Below are 21,861 nucleotides of genomic sequence, written 5' to 3'. Positions count from 1 at the left end.
TTGCATTAGGGGCGTTGTTTGGTGTTCTTGTGTCGTAGTGGAGATATTTTTCCCTCGAACTCTAACTGGCACGTGCACCCTCAAGCGTGCTTCACAAGTGTGTTCCGGTGTGGCATCTTTGTTGTCACCTCGGCGGACCGTGAGAAACGTGAGTTTAGCGTCAGCCTGTGCAGGCTCAAATTTACGAAAAACAGTAAGTGCAGTGTTTCAGCATATAAGCGCATGGCAAACGACAGAAAAACTACATCAGGATATGACTATTCCCCATCCCAGAAGGGAGAAGGGTTGGTGCCTAGTGCAGGGAAGGCCCGCTTAGCGAGTTTGGAAGGTCGCAGTAAGGCATTCTTGACGGTGGTGTTGATTTGAACCTTCTGCGCAGAAGCGCCTCGTGCGCTCACAAGGATGCACACTCAGATCTCGCGATGGAGAGTACTTTCTTTTTCGCCTGTGCCCTTGCGTAGCTTGTCCACCAGCAGCACCAGCTGCGCTTCAATGGAGCCTGCGCCCTGCAATTATACGCAAAGCAGACATGAGAAAAGTATCTAGTCGGGGGCACGCATGACAAAGCTCACAGGGACGTGGTAGACGATATCGCAGCAGCACTGTTGCCTGAGTTCCACCGGCGCAGTAGATATGGCTTCCAGGCCGCGAGTGTAGCAGAGCTAGGAGACTCAAACTGACAACAACAGGAAAGAGGCCAAAGAAGCGTGTAAGTATACACAGTTCACTACATGCACGTGGGCACCACACGGCAAACAGAGCTGGATGACGAAAGGAATGTGTAGAAGGCACTGAACGCAGTCCTGTTTATCGCTGGCACAGAGGTCACGGGCTTCAGGGCAGGAATTGTCGCCCTTGCCATGCCCATCCAGTGCGCGCGCCCCTCACCAAAGTCGTGTCAGGTAGAAAATTTCCTTGTGGATCCTTGTCGAGGACGACAATCCGCAGAGGCAGTGCGCTTTCGTCGGGACTCGTGTACACTGATACAGTCTGGTGCCTGGAGTGGAGGAGATTTCCAACTACCATATTGCAGCTGTATCTGCTGAGAGACCGTCGAGCTTTGCTACCAAGTGAGTCGGCGTCCGTCTCAAGCTTAAACGAGATAAAAAAACACTTCGGTTGCAAAGTTTTGACCATCCCTAGCATCTTCGGCACCTTCAGAAGGTCAAGCGTGAGGTCTGGTTCACAGACGCCTGCGCTGGCGGCGTCCTTCTCTCGCGACAGGGACTCCCTCGTTGCGTCGCGACTAACGTCAACTGCAGCGCCGCAGTCGAGGTTACCGTTTGTGGCACTCTCGAATCGCTCATCCAGCCCATTAGCTGACGGCAGATGCCCACTTTTCGGCTGTGTGCAGCCGGCGTCATCTTCTTTCTCGTTCGGTGAGGCCGGGCAATCAGTCTGCAGGACTTGCTGGTTGCTCACTTGCGGAGCGTCTGTCTCATGGGGCTGAGCCAACGACGCTGCGTCTTCACTCCTTCCCGACAGTTTTGGTTCGAGTGCCTCTGCCAGCTCATTTTCCTTCGTGCACGCGCCTGCAGGCCCTGCGTTAATGCCCGTGCTCGCACTCGTTCCCGATGTGCAGCCGGGAAGACGGCTCTCCAGTTTGTGCGTGGCCATGCGCCGAAAAGGAATGTAGAAATCGGAAACAGCGGCGCACGCACATACGACTAGGCGATCACCAAGGGGACTGCTTAGCTCGAGGACGTCGCGCAACAAGAAGAGATAGTCCGTCACGGTCTCGAAAGAGAGACACAGAAGGCGGTCTCGACACTGTCGGTACGCCTCAACAGCTGCCTCTGCCTGTTGATCAAACGCTGGACACATGATTGAGCACCTGTGCGAATCAGCGGAGCTCCCACTGTGCGTAAGCCGGTCCGAGGGAGGCGCCGCGGACGAGGACTCCTCCCGCCTTCGTTTCCGTTGCGGAGAACCAGTTTCTGTCCCTCGATTTTCTCCATCGACGGACTTGCGTCTCGTCGCTTGCTTTTCTCCGCCGCACTCGTTGGCGCTCCCTTCCGAGATTCCCGACCTCTCCCCGCCAACCGCTACCCGCGCCTCCCCAGAGCTGCTGTCCTGCCTGGCTCGGCAAAAGTGAACGCTGTCCAGGAGCGCAGGGTTCGGCCGCGAGGGGAGTACATGGCGAACAAAAGGCTGAGCCGAGCTAGGTGAAGAGATGAAAATGACAAAAAAGCCGCTGAGCAGGAATTGCTCGCAGAGGGCTGCGCCTCGTCGCCCTGTGCTAAAATTTGAAATGAAGCGAATCGTGTTTTTCTGCAGGGACCGCATGAGGCACACAAATCTCGTTGCGGCTTCAGACCAAATAACCCCGCCCTGAGGCTCCGTGGCGCAAGCCGACAAACTCGAAACTCGTGGCAAACACTGGCTCGTCCGCCAAGAAGTGGAAACTCTGCGGAACATTCACAGACACGGCGTACACGCAGCCATAGCATTTTCGCTGCAGTGCGCACTGTGAACGTCCCAGCGATCTGACCGGGCCTATCAGTAGAGAGGCACGCGCGAGGGTGATGCTGAGCGCTTTTGAAGAGCAACAAAGGACACGGCTTACCTCGATTGGGACGTTTGTGCCACCGGAAGTGACGATCGCTAGAGGGAGAGCCCGCAGTCGAGGATCGCTCAAGAGATGTGAGACCGCTTCACGAACCGCGGGCAGGTTCGCTGGAGCCGGCTCCGCTGCGAAGAAGTCCGCAATACCTTGCGAATCACAGTATGCGATCGCTGCCGCCATCATGTGCCCTCGACAGAGAAGAAGACCTGTTTGCATCGAGCCGGTGAACGCCTCGGGGTAAGCCTATACAGAAGGCCACCGCTTGACTGTGTGCTACCCCCCTACGTGCGCACCATCGGCCGCCGTTTCCAGAACATAAAATCTGCCTGCCGCCGGGCCGACTGGCTTCTCCCACAGTCTAAATACATAAATATATATAAATATATACATATGCATACACGTATAGTCGGCATTAGTATTCGCGGACTTTAGGAGCACCGGCAAGTTGGCCAGTCAAGTTGCGGACGGCACGCGCGCGCAAAGCAGAGGCTGAGAGCCTCGTCAGAGGAACAACTACCAGAGCGAACGTGCCGCAAACACGTCGTCAAAATCAAAGGACAGCGGTGACATGAGGACCTCCGCCTGCAGAATGCGTAGACCCTTCAGCTGCGTCAGGCAAAGCGTTCAGAAGAGAACTTGCATTAATTCGGTTAGCAGAGGTGAAACGTGCAAGCGACACGAACGGGAAACGATGACATGCTTAGAAATGCAATCACATATTCCACTCGAAGCGTTGCACGCCGACACGAGTTACACAAGGCATCGACCTTGGTTGGGTGCTGAAAACTCTCCCTTATTCAAAAATATGCGCGCGCTAAAAGTGTTGAGAAAAACATCAAGTTGCAACGAATGGCATTTACTTGTGTGCGACTCTATTTTCTACGAATCTCTGTCGCCGTCTGACGTTCAGATGCATGCACCGAGCATGCAAGTGCCAATTGAGGCACATGTTCGTAGACACAACTCGCCTTGACCAGCTTAAAAAAATGGCACTTATACGGACACCAGCTATAGTTGATACTTGTTCACCCGACTCGTCGCGATATTCAGTGCCTGGTCAACTCCCCGCAGCAGAGAGCCGGCGGTAAACGCGTGCTAAGAAGAGATACTGGTACCGCTAGTAGGGCGCAGACTGGGTATTGCTGTAAGGGCAACGTGCTAAAGCGATGCTACCTACAAAGCAATGCAATAACCATGACTACGAAGTTGCTACATTGTGCCAGCTGCGACACCGGAATATTGAGCAAGCGCAGGTGCAGTTTTGAAGGATCGCTCGGGGGCATGGGAGCCTCCACCACATTATTCAAAGCAGGCGCCATGATGGCTTCAGCAGCGAACCAATCATCATATCAAGTCAGCCTCGTAGATGCGTCTACAACCCGTTTTGGTCCGAGCTTTGCGGGGGGGCACTTTATCTATTCGTCGGAGCATCGACATGAGAAAAGTTGCTATTTTGCCTGTGGTGGTGCAGTCATCCCGACCAGGCATTCTGCAGACAGGTGCGATGCCTGAAGTGCAATCTGGTATGCCCGCGCGAGCACTACCTTCACTGGAGATGCCACAGAGGAGCTTTGCCTGCAGCGATGCATATCGCGAACTGTCATGCATAGCGGCGGGGGGGTGGGGGAGTGCGGGTGGAGGGGGCGGGAGGGAGGCAGACTCAGTTCCTCCATAGTCGAACCCAGAACTTCTGGTTCCACAAGTTGCACATGTGTGTGTGTCCGACACCACAGACGAGCCGTTGAGATCCGTCTCGGCAGCAAAATAAAAAAAAGTGGAGTCCATGGTACATGGAGGACGGCTGCTGAACCAACTAGATATAGATACACCACAGAACAACACGAGATGTTGGTCTCTCAGTGCCTACCCCCAGAAAGCTCAGACTCCATACTGCGAGTCTCGCTGCGCACGAAGCGTGCAGGCCTACGGTAACGCTTTTTACACACCCCCCCCCCCCCCCCCCCCCCGCCCCCCCACCGTCGAACTGAGGCGATAACGGAAACACGTAACGCTGCTGCCGCTCTACAACGCAGCATAGCACACTGGCAGCCAGCGGACGGTCGGCTCATGCTGTACGGATGGAAGATTGGGCACTACACAATGCCATAGAACACATGACGGTTTGACACACGCCCACCTCCGAGTACCCTTGAACATACATCACTGCGCTCGTCTGTGCTGCAAGGTGATGAGTGACATCACACACGGGTAATAAACCACTTAGGGCACACGTTGAGCCACTGTGCGCAGACGGGGACCCTCAAAAAAACCTGACGACAGCAGGTGAAGGGAAGTCACTACGCGCTCGTCGTCGGACCCTAATCAGGAAGCTGGATCGTGACACGAGATCTGAGACTCTCGAAGCCAATGATCCAACCCTCTAACGTTCACAAAGAACAACCCTTAGAGAGCTCCCGGGAAAAAGTCGCGCCATGTGTCTCTTGTGCCTCCAAGAAGGCTCCATAGTCCTACCGCTGTGTCATCCAAACCCCCCTTCACCGTTTTCGAAGACAAACAGCCGACGCTGGATACTCTTGGGAGACACACCCTGCCCACAGCAGTTTCCGGCATTGGCAGGGCGCGGATTATTGAAGATACCTGGCGCGTTTCCAGGTTCCAATTGCTGCCCTACGCTGCGACATCTGCCTCCGGAGGAGGCGCGACTTGCTCTGGTTTCACGGAATCGCCGCCCATGGAAACGCAGTGATACGTTAACACGGAAGCCAGCAACGACAGTTGCTCAGCGTCGGAGAGGGATGAGGGAAGAATAAGCCGCGAGAGGCACCCACGCAGGAGCCTCATGAGAGGCTCGAGCCGCTCTTCATCTGACGTCCGGGCGAATTCTATGCGTGAGTCGAGGGCTTCAGGGCACCATTTCGAGAACTCTGCCACATCTTCAATTGTCTTGTGCATGGAATCAGTGTCCTCCTTGGAGTCGCTGTTCGCCTTTGAGGCAGCAAGAATAAGGCAAGCCGGAGTTCTCTGACTGGACCGACACGATAGCGTACTGACAAGAGGAAGCGTGCTTTTCTTGAGATCTTGCAGAATTTCCACCAGTAACGCCCTGTGTATTGGGGCTGCATCCGCGAACTCTTCCGTCTTGCTGATGCTTCCAGGAGCTATTTGTGACGGTGGCGTCGGCTTCAGAGCAGGCGCAGCACGACTTTCTTGGGTAGCACGGATCTCGGCGCCATTCGATTCTCCTGTCTCGCCACCATTGTGGCTCGTCTTGTGTGCACACTCAGATACACAGCTGCGTAGGCAGCATCCTTCCTTCTCCCCTTTTGCTGCCCTTGTCTCTTCTTTGGAGTCGCCTAGGGAGAGTAAACGTGTCGTCTCGCATGCTATGTCAGAGAAGAGTCCAGAAACGTCCTCATGATCTCGAGGTTCGGTGACCAGCTTCTGCCCTGCGTTGAGCCCTGAACCCGCTGCTCTTGTGTACCTCCGTGGAGAGCCGATGCCTTCCGATGTTTCATCACATGAACGCGGACTTTGACGGTGGCGGAGCTCTTCTGCGTCGAGTCCATCGACATCCGACGCCGCCCCCCGACTCCCGTTGTCCGTCGCGCTTGCTCCTAGCGCGTGACGAACGAGCTCATTAATACCGCTGACAGCAGTGGCGGCAGAAACAACGCGGTGCAGCAGCGCCTCTGGCGATCGGGCGGGCAACCGGGAAGCAGACAAGGGAGACACTTCCTGACCGGTGCCCAGAGCAAGTTTCCTTCTCTCGTCAAGCGAGGAGGTTGTAGACGCTCCTGCAACGGACTCTGCCCTGAATGGGGCCAGCACAGAACTGGCGTTTGCTTTCCCGAGCATGTCGAGGGGGCCCTCACGCTCTGCACCATTTCCTGCAGACAGCTCACCCTGGTTTCCCCTGGAAAGCCCTTCTATGCGTTTGTCGCCTAGCAACCCGCAACCAACTGTCGTAGCCAGCGCAGAGAGAGCGGAGAGAGTGCTGTCGTCGGCTCCAACGTCAAAGGTCTTGTCCAGCGCTCGACACAAATCAGACACATTGGAGTTCCCGCTGAACGACACTAAGTCTCCTTCTTTCGCGCGGCTGCCCATCAACGGCGCGGCTAGAAGAGACGTAACCTTGGCCGCGTCTGTAAGCGCCCCCAGCTGCTCGGCTTCGGCGCCGTCGCCCAGATTGATGGGAGAGACCACATTCGCGGAAAGTCGATTGGCTGTCGCCAAGGCCCCACCCCACTTGCCTTCGGTGATGCAAGACAGGGCGTCATCGGAGAAATCCTCTGCTGCCAGAGATGCGGAAGGCGCGCAACACGACGGGCAGCAGCAGTTCGAGGACAGCTGACAGGCTGCCTGATTCCGATCTTCCTGACGGCCTACCGACATCGCTGAGTTCGGACGCCTCCAGGCTCCCTCGGCACCACCTGGACGCCGGAGCTTTCCAGAGCCACGCTGGTGCGTGCCGCAACCCTGAGACGCAGAGGGAAGCCCTGTGCCTGCGACCAGGCACCTGTCTTCGTCTGCGTAATCTGGGAGCCCCCCAGCACGCGCGGGGTCCCCGCTACAGAGTTTCGCAGCTTTGGACAAGCTTCCCTGGAAGTCGCAGTTCCGGCCTCCCTGCATGCCGACAACTCTCCGGAGCATCGCAGCGAGCGGCTCGTCTTTTGCCGCACGTTCGGGTCTCGATCGCGTTCCACCAAGAGGCCGACTGCAGTTCCACATGTCGTCGCCAGCCGTGGCGTCCATCTCCTTCATCTGATGCGCAAGTGACTGCTCGCAGCGGCCTTGCGGGCTGCGGTTTCGTTGCTTCAAGCCGAGATTCAACTGCGCAGATGCCTCGGCGAGTAGAGCAGCCGAAGCAGAGAAGCCACCAGCACGTGCTTTGGCGGTGTGCACCCCGCGAGTGGCGCACAACAAAGTTGGGGGGAGTGCTGATGGGAGGAGAGAAGGAGTGTTCTCCATCTCTGGGTGAGGGCTCACTGGAGATTGAGGACTCTGTGGATACGGCTGCGGTGCATGTTTCATCCTTTCGGCAATAGCCTTGGCACGCGCTCTTTCCATTCCGAACTTCATCACGCTCCAGCTGCGGCTCCGCTTCTTCCCTTGCACCTTCCAGCTACAACGCCAAGACAAATTGCCACGGCGGGTGTCAAAATAAACGCCCCGGAAAGGTGGAAATTTTCGAGCCGCCCGGACGAGGCGCGCTCTTGTTTCCTCTCCGACATCGTTAAACGGTTCCTCTTCTTCTTCCTCACCATCTGACTCCCATCGCTGCCGCTTTGCGTCACGACGGTCTTCGTCAACAACGCCAGTCTCATCGCCGGGTTCCTCGTGCACGTCCAGGTGACCTGAATCCATCAACTGGGGCTCTTGCCTGTAAGCAACCCGGTGCAGCTGGCGGTCGTTACCTAGACTGCCAGGCAGCGAGTCTCGGGACTCCATGGTGAGCGGCCGCTTCAAACTGACGCATTGGACGCCGTCCCTATTCCCGGATTTCGCTGCGTGAGATACCCAGGCGGAAACAGAGGAGCCTGACGACGCGGGTTCTTTACCATGGCGGGAAGATGAATCGACGCCCTCGGTTCTACTATATTCTGACAGTCGTCCCCCCTTGAGAAGCAGCTCCTGCACGTCAGACCGACTCCACCAGACAGTGGGGTTTTTTTGAAGCTGCTGCAGAAGCAACTGCTGGGCGGCCTGACTTCGAAGGAATGAATCAATCTGCTCGGAGTGTGCGGAACTCGTGGTTGCGGCGGAAGTAACCCTCAGGGGCCGACTCGCGGATTGTGGTTCTCTCTGGTCGCGGTTCTCTTCCACGTGTCCTCCCACATTAGAGTTGTGAGTCAGCATGCTCGCCGCCTTAGAGACAAGACCAGCATCAACCCACTCTGGAAAGCCTTTGCCGTTAGTGAACGCAGCCTCCTCTGAACCGCCGCTATCAGAGCGGTGAAGAGACTCGTAATTTGCCTGCAGCAACTCTTCACGAAGTACAGCTTGCAGCGCTTGGTGACTAGCCGGACGTTCCCCTCTTTCAAGTCTCAAATCATCAGAAAATACTGCATTTGCTTGTGGGCTTTCGTTGTTCGTCGCCGTTCGGACTGCGAACTCTAAACTCGTTTCGCCAGAGCCTCGATCGCTTGGCAACACCGGAGCGGTTTTGCTCTGCCGCAAAGGAGGACAACCGGCTTCCTCAGAATCTGCCCATGGAACACACGGTGTGCTGGAATGCTTGGAAGTGACCGAGAGTTTTCTGTCGTCTCTAGCTTCGTGCGTTTCAGCAGATAATGCTGCTCGATCGGATTTGACAGCCTTCGCGGGTCGTTCAGCATCAGAGACTCGCCATACCTCCTGGTCGAAGGAATCACTGCTATTGCTCGTCGCACTACTTGAAGCGAGCAGCGAGGGCGCTGTCACATCCTTTGACAACGAACCTCCACCTTTATTGTCGAGGCACTTCCCCTCGGTTCGCGCGCGTGACGCTGTAAGGAACGTATCTTGGTATTCGCCGGAGTCATGCTGAACCGCGGGGATCGGCGCAGCTTCAGGCGTCGTGGCCTTATCCGTGTCAATATCTCCCACGAGGTCGGCTGAACTAAGGCAGCCGCCGACGTCCGAGGCTGGAGAACACGGCAGACGCGCACTTGAAGTCGCTTTCGTTGAGACAGAAGTCTCTTCGGGTTCACACGTGCCCCCGCGACTAGGGCCGGCGGGCGAGGAGGCGTCCGCCGTGTTCTCTTGAGTTGTTCAGCCGGCCGCGCGCCTGCGCAGACTTTGCTCCTCTCCGCTCCTTTTCCTTCTAGCTTTCCTGCGAGAAGCAACTGAGCGACTCGACCGCCATCCTGAAGAGTAAACTTTGGAGTGACACTTCTGCACACATCCCCAGGATCCTCTTCTTTGTATCTGTTCGGTTGCGCCGGGGGGGCGGAGGAGGCAGGCGGCCGCGCCGGCGCCGTGGGCATGGGGCCGCCAGCTCCAGCGCAGCCGATGCTTCTGGGTTGCGGATGTGTATCCGGCGTAGCTTCTGCCATGGGTCCTCAAAAGGGAAAAGGCGCGTACCCGAGGATTTTGCAACTCAAGAGAAGCCGCGGCGGAGGGGAGGGGAGGGGAGAGGAGGAGGGGGAGGGGTACACGAGAAGGAAAGGCGCCCGCCCGTGCACAGCCCAATTCTCCCGCCTTACTGGAGCACTCTTTGTCCGGGTTTCTCGCGTGGTGTGCCGGATGGGACAAGAATGGAGCCCCCCTCAACTGGTGCGTTTGGAGAGGGGGATGCTTTTACCCTTTCTTTTCCGTTGAGGCGACGGCGGACGCACGCGTTTCTGCCCCAGAGAGAGCAGGAAAACAAACAATGGCGAGGTAAAAAAGCGCCTCGAACCGCGCGGTCGCACCGCGGTCAGACAATATCCCCCCTCCTGGGGCCCGGGCCGATTGTCGCTCTATGCCCGGGGACGCAGGATCCGCAAGCTGCTCTGTTCTAGTGGCGGACGGTGGCGATGACATTATGGCGGCAGAGGCCCCGTGGAAGGCCCGTCTGCAGCGCGCGTTATTCCGAGAAAGACGAAGAAACTGCCACTGAGACAGTGCGTCGCCCCGAGAAACTGCGGTGGTCTTCCGTAGGACCGCTCAGCCGCCCCAGTTCGCCCGCGGTTGAACGCAAGAAGATTTTCCTCCGGGCGCCGGCTGCGTACATGCCCCGCGCAGCAGTCAGTCTCCACACCGACCGCCTGCCCGTCCTCCGTGTGTTCCAAGCCCGGTGAACCCGGTACCCTCTCAGCGAAGCGGGAAGGCGGTCGCGCCGCCCGGTTCGCTTGTGCAGGTTAGGAAACGGAAACCACTCCGTTTCGCTGGTGCAGAAAACAGGAAAGCAGCGAGGGTTTTGGAAGTTCAGTGAAGGGCGATCCAGAGTGCAGGCGGCTAGTGACACTATGCGCCCCTTTGCAAACCATCTAGCACCGCAGGCGCCAGAGTTCGCAGATAACTACGCGTGCCCCCCCACGGGTAGACAACGGGCGCCGACGCGCGACCTCTCACGCTGTTCGCGCGCCAGACCCCACAGGAAGCTGCCACGTCGGAAAACGTTCTCATTCCTCCACGTGGCTAGATTCGTGAATTTTCACCTCGACACTGGCACCCGCCAACGAAGGAGTGTCGCCAGTCTGACTGCAGCCACTCACGCGCCGCTCGGACACCATTCTGCAAGAGACGTGCCGGCAAGACGGCTCATTAGCGGCGCGCAGCCCTAGTAGTCCCCCACATCCGCGACTGACGCTTCCCTGCAGTGCGGCACGGCGCACGGACCCCAGTTTTGACAACCGAGAGGGCACAACTGCAAACGAGGCAGCGTCTTTGATACAGCCCGTGCGGCAATTTCGTATGTCAAACGTCCGGCCGCATTCAGATGTGGCTCTGACTTCGTTGCGGCGACACCATGCGACGCCCGCTTATCTCCTTCAGAAACAATCCTGGCACACTTGTATGACAGTTAGCCAGAAGAAGGAGGCACATAACGACTGAACCCAACACCCGTGCGTAGCTGCCACTCGAGTCCACCGAGACTGATCACGTATGGGGTCGTGTAAGAGGCTGAAACGGCCCAGCACATCCGGCGCAAAGAATCAACCGCACGCTGACCTGCAGGGCTAGGTAGGTAGCAAATGCCCCCCTGTCCAAACGTCGCCCCGTTTCCAAAGGACGAAGACAGTCGCCCGTAAAACAGCCGACAGGCGCCCTCCGTTTGCCGAACTGAAGAGGGCCAGCAGCATCTCTTACAGGGTTCGCAGCCATTTGCTAGCAATGTTTTGCGTGGTGCACTCATTACGATACCAGTAGGCGACCCAGCATGGGCAAGGTTCTGCGTAGCATGTACGTCCCTACAGGCAGGACGAATGGATACCTAGCGAGCAGAAAGGAAGACCGATAACCTGAGTTGTTGCATTCGCCTACGTTGCCTCGTTTGCAGAGATTTTAGCATAGCACATTGTGAGGCCAGACCGAATTGCGAATCTTTACATCTCAGCAACCTGGTGCGATGCTCCACGAGTACAAATCGTCCCATCGAGGTATTTCCTTTTCCAACAATGCAGCTCCTGGTTGCTCCTGCTTCAGCGTGCCACTCCGACAGCAGCTACATAGAACGCATTAGGCACATACATCACGTCTGTATATGCCGTGGGCAAGGTAGAAACGACTATTGCGCTGCCGATCTAAATGTTGTCGTCACTGACGTGATTGCGTCACCGGCTAGGCGGCGGAAGAAACGGAACCGGCCTGGTCGCCACCAAGTGATTACCTATCTCATCTGCAAAGCAAAACTGAGGGCTGCGACAAGCTACGTTCGTATGCCGGCTAATATAATTGGCAGCGAAAACCTGGGCGAAACACTTGGCCCGCACGGCAACAAATGCAGTAAAACTAACATCTCTGAGAAAACCGCCATCGCGACTATGGTACATGTGTTTCAGGAATACCCTCCTTTCTACTACAGAACTGACACATGACCTGATCTTCTCTTAACAGGAAAGCAACTATCTAGAGAGAATCCGTCCCTCATAGCGTGGCAAAGCCAGGAAGAGACAGCCGCCGTCAGAAGTGAGCTACGAGAGACGTCTACCCACGCAAAGCTGTGCGAGGTGAAGGGGCGCCATGCTCTTTTTCCCAGTCCAAAAGAGTTCACTAATGGTACTAGAAAATAGGAGATCACGTTCCTTCTTGGGAAAACGACTGCCTCGCACGAGAACTCTTCATACAACTCTGGTCCGCACTTGTCTTCACTCTTTCCCCGATGAACCAGCAGCCGGATCGCCCTCCACAGAAGAAATTTTTCTAGTCTTTCTTGCTGCTGCGCACTCCTTCACGTCTTTTTCAAGAGCAGGCAGGAAACTCGGCACTTGCTCGTCAAGCATGCTCTTTTCCGCCTGCGCGCACATGTGCAATACTTGAGAGAAAATATCTCTGAGCTAGAAAACAAGCCGGGCGACAACACTAGGCAACTACTGCGCAGAGTAGCTGCGTCCTGTCTTAAAATGGCAGGAGCCTACGTATCTCAATTCTGAGAAGATTCACACGGCAGCGCCCGACGCGACGCCCGGGATGGCTCTCACTGCTGGAAAACAACAGCACTCACCGGGTGTTTATTTGTGAATTTCAGAAGCCACTTAGCAAGTAGCAACTCCGTCTTCATGAACTTTTCCTCAATAGAAATCAAGGTACCCAGCTCCTTCGTGTATTTCCACAGGCATCGCCAATGATGGTTGGTCATCAGGAAGCGCCCGTTTCCGACGATCCTGCGCGACAGAACAGCAGAGCCAATACGGGCAACGCCCCGCCTTTGTGCCTCAAGCGGAGAAACTGACCAATAGTCCTCTGGCACTCAAAAGCCTCGGCCTTCGCTTACGGGTCAGCAACCGCTTCATCCAAACTAAAAAAATCTTCTCGTTCGATGTGCCGTGCACGCTCAACGGGTATCGATAAACCCGTAACGCGCATACTGGACCTGCGGTCAGGCGGAGCTCCTCCTGAGGAAGCGCCTGTGTCCAGCAACTCTTACCACAGATTTGTCCGCCCTCTTGTCAAAGCGACATTAATACGTCTTTCATCCGCCAAAAACCCGATAGACGTGTCCAGTGTTGTCGCCGCAGTTGTTGGGTTGGTGTGCTGAGCTCTGACTGCGGAAAATATAATGAGGTCCTTTTCTTGTCCCTGCATGCGCACGCACGAAACACCGACAAAAGGCTGCCCAACCACCGGACCGAGCCGCACGATGCGACCCCGAGCAGCAGCAGTGCGAAGTCACAGCCATGGGTGCCCATTCGTGTTCGTGAAGAAATGCATCTCCACTTCGCTAAATGCAGACAGAAACCACGTGCGGCTGCCAGAGACTGACGCCGCGTGCCTAGGTGGAGTGACTCCCTCTGTCCGCACTCATAGTAGACCCGAGGCCGGCACCCCTGGCTCTTAAAGGTCCGTGGTTGGGTCACTGAGAGTTGGACGGCAGAGTTGAGATCGACGTTGCAATAACTCACAACCCCAGCGCTTTAGACGAACGGCTCGCCCACGCTTCCTACCTGGAATCCGTCGACTGTATTTACGTCAATCGGACACGCCTTGTTGTCGGTTATGCCGAGTTGCGCCTTGATGCGCCGCCGTAACAACGAAACCTGCTGGGCGTACGGACTGATCACCGCAAGTCTGCCTTCCCAGTCTGACTGACCGAGCGCGACGAACTGCAGCGAAGACACACAGTGACGCAGTCCAAAATCCGCCGCCAACGGAGCCGAAGCACCCTCTTTCCGCGGCGCATCGGTGCTCAGCTCTGTCTTCTACTGATCCCGCGGCGCAGTCAAACGAAATCAGCGCAGACGGGTTGGGATGCTGGAGGGGAATGCCGCTGTTAGAACTTACAATGCGTCTCAACAGATCGACCATCTGACACACGAAGTTGGCCTCATCGACGTTGATGAGAGAAGTGTTTTCCTCCTGCAACCAGGATACGCAGAGTGCGTACAGCAGGTCGGACTGGGCTCCGGCACGGACAGGTCGTCTCATGCCAGTAAGAATTTCAGATCTACATGTCTAGCACGTCGGATGCATGACATGCATTAGTGCCAGGTGCCCGTGGTGACCACGGCCTCCGCCAGATCTGTTTGCCAGACTGACCGCCACCGGACCAAATACACAGAGAGCGCTCCCGCCCTACAGCAACCGCTGTCTCTGCGGCACTTACTGTGTGACTTGTGTTAATGGCGAAGAAGACCAGGGGTTTGAAGATCGGAATGGAGTACCAGGGGACGGGGGGCCGAACGAGACCGACAATGTTGACGGCGTCCTGCAGCTGATTCTGGTAGAACGTGCTGCTCGCAAACCTGCTGATGCACGGGTGCATGCGGTATTGCAGACTCAGCATGTTTACTTTGTGGCCGGCAGCTTCCAGGCGCTGGAAAAGAGACTGGTCGTAGCGCTGCAGGAAACGGCATACGGCGTCAGCGGAAACCCTGACACTGAATGTAAATCCTGCCACTGACCAGCCATCCACACTTCCCCGACATTTATAGGGCCTGAGTGGCGCGGACACCAAGTCTTTTAACACGGAGTATGCGTGTGAAGATTGGGAGAGCGCTGCGCCTCTCCGAAGTCGCCGTTTCGGGCTGGCTGCGACGCATTGCCTCTTTGTTGGCATGTGCCCAAACTACCCTCGAGTGCAAACGCTCGAAACACTCGCACTACACCGCGAGAACTGCCTCGGAGAGATCCAGAGCGCAAAGACTTGAATGCGCGGCTTACATGTTGAATGGCCACCCGTGAGAAAATTGTTGCAGGCAGTTGCCGAGGATCGCCGACGAGGATCAGACGCCGACAGCCCAGTCGCAGAGGAATCAGCGTCGAAATCTCCACTCCCTGACAAAAACATACAGCACTGCCGACCACATTGGCGAATCACGACAAGAGGCTGGCCCTGGCACACCAGACAAGACAGCCTCGCCAGCACAGCCCGTCTGTGTCCGCGTTGGGCTGTCGCTCCTCACACATACATTTGGACGGAGTCGCTGTTGCCTCTTCATACTTCAGCATACCTGTATGCAGATGGAGTTACATGCACCCATCGCAATAGCATACGCGCCGGGCAGCTTCAGACTGCATGCAGGCCGAAAGGTACTGTCGCCCGCTGCGCCTGCGAGACGCTGCACATGCGGCGTTGCTGGCTAGTCAGCTGAGCGCTATAACGCTCAGTATCTCACCTGAGACGCTTCATCAATGACAACGGTATCAAACGCCTCGGTAGCCGCAGTGATGTCGCGGCAGCCGCAGACGGAGAGTGTGGCACACACAATGCGGCTTTCTTGCAAGATTTCTGCTTTAATCGCCTGCAGAATCCCGCCACGCACAAATATCAGTGCAGTCGCAGACGCTAGTGCCCGCAAAACCCACGAATCGAGGTAGTCTCTGTACTCTCGAGCAAAGATGCAAGGAAGCATCACGTGCATGAGGTCTAGTACCTCCGCATCTTCAATATTCTCAGAAGCCTCGCATTCAATTCTTTGGCTCTTACTACATATTCCGCCGCGGCGCCAGTAGCTGGCAACCCGACCGCGCCACCCACTGCAAGACTCTGCTACCCTGCGTCTTCTTGGCGCCGCGATCTGTGGTGACTGAGCACAGAGCAGCTTGGCTGGGTTCGCTGGACACGATTGTCTCAATACAGGGACGCAGAAGCAAAGAGCCTTACAGCAAGTGCGGAGAAATGCGTTGCACCTTTCGCCTTCATGCGCTTGTTTGCCTTGTATTCAAGACTGTACTGAATCAAATCTGGATGTACGTTAGGTCCAACGCGAACAACCTGCAAAGACAGATATCGAGGCAGAGTCTTGGCAGGCGCGCGGAGGAAAAGCACCTTCTGTCGTACTCCCGCGTCCCCCGCAAATGGACACGCTAACGTAGCGTTGGGCTCTAGGCCACTGCTCGGAATGCCGCCCTGACCGTTTCCCAGTTTCTGGAGCTTTCCTTCGATGGCGTGAGTCCGTCTCTATCGGCAAGCAGCTCTGGCACGCGCAGTCCGGGCTGCCGGTGTGTGCGGCGATGCCCCTCCGTCATTCGCGGATCTAGTGAAGTTTTGAACCAAGTAGAACCGACTCCTTCAACAAAGCGACGATGCGCGGAACTCCTTCGGGAGGATCTGCAAGCTAGCTGCCCCCCCCCCCCCCCGCCCCCCCCGCCCCCCGCATGCTGAGTTACCTCGCGCATGTCCCTCTGTGAGGCAGGCGCGGGAGGAGCGGGGTTGCAGCAGGAGCCAGCGAGGACGCCTGGCTGCGTGGCGGACTTACTGAAGGCGTGTAGCGCTTCCCATTCGAGTCGAAAATACCTCCACCTTTGCTAGGCTCCGCCACAAGCCTCTTCAAGATTTCGTCGATAGCGGCGTTCGACGGTGCGCAGACAAGCACTCGGCTGAACAGTAAGGCAACGCACGTGGCCAGCGAATCGGATGACCTTGCGTGGAGTTATCATCTCTGAGACAGGATTATTTATCAGCTTTTTCTGGGGAGTATATTCTACGAGGTGGACTACTGGCGCCCAGCACGGACGGTGGAGACGCAGGAAGGCTCCAGAGATATCCTGATCGCGCAGCGGCACGCCAGATCCAGACGATTCGCACTCGCGACACATACACACGGAAGGAAATAGCCGGCTGCCTATTCTTCCACCGCAGCGCGAGACGGGAACGCACGGGAAGATGTGAGACGACAGACCCAGGACACGGCGGAATCCAGTCGGTCAGCAAAACGCCAAACTCACAGATGGGGAGACGATCTGCACATGGTCGAATCCGCTTACTTGGGTAGAAGCGCGTTTCTTCCCTTGTCGAGAAAGACCCGTTGGGACTCGTTGCCCCCCTTTGCCGTAGCCGACGCGCTCCAATGCGCATCGCTGCCTTCCAGGTCTTCAGTCATGCATGAAACCTCGTCCATCCACGGAGTGTACCCGCCTGACAGCCAGCCGACGAACACGTAAAAAACTCTCGCTTTCAAGTCATCGTTGGCTGGCGCCAGCTGACAGGAGGCCGCAGGTGGCAGCCACCCGGTGAAAGCATGAGCTTGGTAAGCCCCGCTGGTCTCGTCTCGCCCGGTGTCTGGTCAGTTCCGACGCCCTCAGATTGCCTGTTCCCCTGAGCGCTGGCAACGGTAACGGTGAAGAACGCGGTTGCTGCTATTTCATGACCGCCTCTGTCGTCATGAGAGTGCACTCTCCAAAGGAACTTATCCCCAAGACAGCATAAGCATCACATCCTTGCAACTCTCAAAGAAAGAGGATCCTGTATCAAACCACGCTAAGTGGATGATTAGTGGAGAGCATTCGAAAGCACACCGTCAGCGCTTACCTAGGGACAGCCACGGCTGCGCAAGGGCGAGTTTCCGCTTGATCTTCAGAGCTTCAGCCTCACGTCGTTTGGCTTTCGTCTTTTCGGTTCCGTTGAGTCTTTCTCCGGCTGACCGCGTATCCTCTGAGCAGTCCATGGAATCGCCTACGCAGCCGTCGGCATCGCCAATAGCCGCAGCTGCGCACCGGGTCCCTCGTATCGTGCCGTCATTGTTTTCCATCTGGGCATTCAGAACGACTGAAATGACCGCCATAATCGTCGTCGTCTTCCCCGTCCCCGGAGGGCCCTGGATCAGTGTGACGCCTTGAATCTTCAGACAGTCGTTCAGGGCGTCCAGCTGACTCGCATTATAGAGCTGGTGGAGGGCCTCGCGCAGCTTCGAGGAGATAAACAGCTGCTGGCACGTCGCGGCGGCTGCAGCGTCCTCCCCACCCTGCGACAACACCACCAAAAGAGAAACGAAAATGTGGCTCAGACGGAGTCGGCGGTGCTGCGCGTGGTGCGTGGCGGCGAAGCTGCCGTATGAAGGGGCGAGACCCACACGCCCGCGAATCAATGGCATTCGACTAAGGACAATCACCGCAACCGCGATGGGGAGCTAGTAGTCGTCTCAAGCTACGGTCAAGATGTTTACGTCTTGCAGCCGCGCCCACGGCGCTGCATTGCTCGCCAAGCCCCCTCACCTGATCCGCGCCAGCCGGAGCCTCTGACGCCACCGCCAACGAGGATCGATCTGCCTCTTCCTCCTCCGCACTGCCGCTGTCTGGGTCAGCAGGGCTCTCCTCGGGCAGATCCTCTAGCAGCGGATTCTTGAGCGGTGCGGCAGACGACCCCAAAGCCCGCTGGCTGGCGCAGAGGATCTGTTTCTTGATGAGGAGGTCAGGGACTGACATCAACCCCTAAGACGAGCCACCACAGAAGCATGCGGAGAACTCAGGTTGTCACGGCGCGCCGTCGGACGGTGACAGGAGCAGCTCACATGCCACGAGGATCTCCGAGTGCAGCCGAAACCGCAGTGACTTTCTGCATCCGATTATCGTTCTAAGCATGCGTAGGCACGGGAAGCGCACGCACACCATGCAGTTTCCCCTGTGTCTGTCCGGCATCGATTATGGGTCGCGCACTTTACAAATTCTAACAACATACACGAATTCGCGCAAAAAAGCGCCGACGCAAGCTGAGGATCAACTATTCACTGCATTCAACAACGACAGCCTGTGCAGACGCCTGAAGCCCATCACACCAAGAGGCGCAGACGAAGGGCACAGCGAGGATCCGCAGGAAAGCTAGGCGACACCCGTCTCCACCAGCAGTGCTGCAGCCAACTCATCTGCGCAGAGAGATTCCCTTGGAACGCCTGTTTGAGGGCGTAGAAGATCTGCGGAGCTACGACACAGGTGTTTAGTTTGCACGCCAGCAAAAAAGGAGTTCCCCGGCGAGCCAGACGCGCCAGCTGTGTACCTGAAACTCGCGGTGCAGCGTGGTCAGCCCCATGACTCTGCAGACGTGCCATGTCGTTTGCCAGTCATTCAGGGCGTCTGTCAGCGCGAGAATTCTCTCCCGCTTGGCTTTCCGGCGCTTCTGCTTCTTCGCGCGTCGGCGCGCCTCTCGCCACCTGTGTGCGTCGCTTGGGTCTGCGTCTCCGGTGTCTCCGTCGTGGCTGTTTCCGTGATTGCCCGCCCTGTCCTCTTCAGCTGCGCCTCCAGCCCGCGTGTCCCGCAGAGATGTCGTTTCGTCCTCGGACTCGCACAACGCCCCCACGGGGTCGCCCGGCGGCGAGAGCAGCGGCATCAAGATCTTGACAACGAGCGTACTCCGCAGGGACTGCTGCACGATGCCCAGCATGTGGACCTTGCGCACAGTCGTGAGGTCGTGACAGCATGCGTTTGGCTCGTTTCTCGCCTGTTCAAGCTGCAGCTCGGTGTCCTCCGGGGACATTTGCGGGGCGTCCTCCTCGGCAAAGAGCTCCTGCACAGCCAGGTCCTTTTTCGCCGCTTCATCGACTCCGGCAGAAAGCTCCAGCCGCGACGCGCCGCCGCCCTGCTTGGCGAGCGACAGCGTGCCGCTGCTCCCCGCAAGACTGCTGGACGCCTCGCCGGCTGCCGCCTTGTCGGGAACGTACAGCACCACGAGGTCGTTGTGGCAGTAGTGGCTCGCGTGCTGATTCAGCCCTTGCGCGCGCTCAAGAGTGAGCAAAATGAAATCGCCCTGAGGGTCGCCGCTAACCTGCATGCGACGGCGGAAAGCAGCGGCGCCACACACGGACCCACGAGGGCTGAACATGGAACGCGACTGCGCGTCCAACGTCGCGGCGCAGCCGGCGTCTCTCTAAGAAGCACCTCAGATGTATGGCGAGCCGAAGCCGACTGTCAGCTCATTTTTACGACGTCGCCGCCTGACTGAGACTTGCCACGTACCACGAGAAGACTGCCTGTCTCTGCTAATCCTCTGCACGACGGGCGCAGCTACATGCCAAGCCTAAGTTTCCTCTCTCGCAAGCTGGGGTTTGGAAATTCCGTCTCCGCCGCTCTCGGCCCCAAAAGGTCCTCGTCTCGACTCACCTGCACGAAGCGCTCGGCTCGACTCATTTCCATCTTTTTCGCTCGATGAATGGATTGCTTTGCTTCTTGGATGAACAGAGGAAAAAACGTGTCAACGTATTCTTCAGTCGAGCTGAAGTACGTCTGCACTGGTCGGAGTCTCGAGGCACAGAATTCGTCGTCGCTGTCATCCTCGTCTGAGTTTACTGCACTCTCGAAGTCGACTGGAGCGGACGCATCGGCCTGGTCCTGTCTCGCCACGGGCGTCGCCGGCGCGTCAGCTCCATGCGTCGCGTCGGAAGCCGAAACGTCTTCAAGCAACTTTTCCTGTTCTGCAGGACGGCGTAGACGTTCTTTACTGTCACCTTGGCTCTTGGCCAGTGACGATGAATTTGACGGTGCTGAACTGGGCTTTTCCGCTGGCGTGGAGGCACTATTTTCCAGCGTCTGATAGTCCGCTGCCGCAGAGGAACCCGCAGCTTCTCCCGGAGTCACGGACTCGTTCTTTCTGCATTTCTCGTCACGAATGTCCCGGTAGAAATCGAAGGACAGGATGATTTTGTCGAATGGCTCGACGCTGGGAAACCGTCCAGCACCCTCGAGAACACGCAGACGCTGCAAGTAATTCGACGGGGGGAAAACGCCGGCGGATTTCTTCCGCGCATACCTCGCCGCCTGACGGTCAGCCGCCAGTGACCTCTGAAACAAACCTCTGCTCACCACACATTTCTGACCCGTCTGGCTCGCGCTTGCGACTTCGCCGGCCGTTGCAACGCTCGCGGCGACAGCGTCCGCACCAACAGATGCGGAAACTCTTTCAGTGCCCATTTTCGCCGACGGGCAGATACAGCTAAACAAGGTGCTGTCTGACTCTCTCTCCTGAACGTTTCATGGTACAGGCGTGTGCCCTTCAAGCATATTTACTTGTCACATGCGTGAAGACTGGTGGGCTTGCCACGAAGACGAGGCAGAACTCTTCGAACCCGTGCACTTGCCCAGATCCGCTTTCACATTGGCAGTGGCTACAGTCAGTGGCACCACAGGGGCTCGAGAAAAAGCAAAACGCATAAATCATGCAGGCAGAGGATGATGAGCGTACGTCCTAAGGGATTTCCCGCGTTCAAGACACGCCGTCATTCATGTCGGCTTGTCCAACATGGGCAGACACAGAAATGCAGAGTCCACCACATAAACAAGAAGTGGGGTCTAAGAAGCTGCGTCGACATGTATCTTGCGATGCAGCCTAGAGCACTGTATCGCCTTGTGCGAGAACACGACCATGTCTGAGTGAAAAAAAAATGGAAAGCAACCTTCGACTCACGAGGACTCGGCCGACGATTCAGTAGAACCGCTGCCGCAACCAGATGGAGCACGCGAGGTAAAAAGACACCCGCAAGCCAGCAGTGCTGGGTCGCGCCAGCAACTCGCGCCAACTCAAATGCGGAGGAATGGTGCCGACGTGAAAACGGTAAAAACAAGTGCGAGAAATGGAGATCATCTTCACTCTCGTTGACCTTCGAGTTGCACGGGCATGCATCTGCTGCGCATGCATTATTGAATCTTGCTCGGGATGGTGACACGTTCGAAACGCAGTTTCACACAGCCTGACTATCAGAAGTGTCCGCAGGCGAACGTCCCCCCGTCGCAGCTCTATATCATATCTGTCTGCTTGCGACTTCTCTTCGTCGCAGTGCACTTCGTTCCTCCAAAGGTCGCGCCGTTCTGCATGCAGCTCTCGCGTGTCCAGCCAGAACGCTGGCAGGGTTTTCAGCATCCTGCAACGTCTACTGCGAGGCCCTTCTCTTTGCTTCCTTTCTAGTCCATTCTCTCGACCTCTCGGAAGTTTTCGGCAAGTTTCTTCGGCGTGCATGTAAGCTCTGCAACGCGTGTGCCCTGGTTCTCACGCCGTTGGGCTGCGGCAG

The 21,861-nt window shown here is 57.0% G+C and overlaps 4 protein-coding genes across 4 annotated transcripts; 1 reads left to right on the top strand and 3 right to left on the bottom strand.

Moving 5' to 3' along the window:
- Positions 1-410: 410 nt before the first annotated feature.
- On the bottom strand, positions 411-2,749 carry BESB_044700 (DNA /pantothenate metabolism flavoprotein; the record flags this gene model as incomplete). The annotated part of the gene is made up of 3 exons (XM_029362921.1): positions 411-506; positions 889-2,271; positions 2,567-2,749. 3 exons carry the CDS (start codon positions 2,747-2,749, stop codon positions 411-413), a joined length of 1,662 nt encoding a protein of 553 aa, XP_029220287.1.
- A 2,445-nt stretch (positions 2,750-5,194) lies between these two features.
- Positions 5,195-9,561, bottom strand: BESB_044690 (uncharacterized protein; the record flags this gene model as incomplete). Its single annotated transcript, XM_029362920.1, has 2 exons — positions 5,195-9,150; positions 9,219-9,561. 2 exons carry the CDS (start codon positions 9,559-9,561, stop codon positions 5,195-5,197), a joined length of 4,299 nt encoding a protein of 1,432 aa, XP_029220286.1.
- Positions 9,562-10,023: 462 nt separating this feature from the next.
- BESB_044680 (uncharacterized protein) lies at positions 10,024-10,287 on the top strand (the record flags this gene model as incomplete). The annotated part of the gene is made up of 1 exon (XM_029362919.1): positions 10,024-10,287. The coding sequence occupies one exon, from the start codon at positions 10,024-10,026 to the stop codon at positions 10,285-10,287; it is 264 nt and encodes an 87-aa protein (XP_029220285.1).
- A 2,010-nt stretch (positions 10,288-12,297) lies between these two features.
- Positions 12,298-20,767, bottom strand: BESB_044670 (RNA-directed RNA polymerase; the record flags this gene model as incomplete). The annotated part of the gene is made up of 15 exons (XM_029362918.1): positions 12,298-12,444; positions 12,654-12,813; positions 13,077-13,228; positions 13,594-13,752; positions 13,931-14,005; positions 14,253-14,486; positions 14,810-14,923; positions 15,265-15,390; positions 15,753-15,863; positions 16,348-16,468; positions 16,856-17,006; positions 17,400-17,832; positions 18,083-18,298; positions 18,861-19,625; positions 19,961-20,767. The coding sequence occupies 15 exons, from the start codon at positions 20,765-20,767 to the stop codon at positions 12,298-12,300; spliced, it is 3,771 nt and encodes a 1,256-aa protein (XP_029220284.1).
- Between the last annotated feature and the right edge of the window lie 1,094 nt (positions 20,768-21,861).

Source organism: Besnoitia besnoiti, chromosome III (assembly GCF_002563875.1).
Source record: "Besnoitia besnoiti strain Bb-Ger1 chromosome III, whole genome shotgun sequence".
Taxonomy (NCBI): domain Eukaryota; phylum Apicomplexa; class Conoidasida; order Eucoccidiorida; family Sarcocystidae; genus Besnoitia; species Besnoitia besnoiti.
This window is presented reverse-complemented; position numbering and strand designations above follow the sequence as displayed.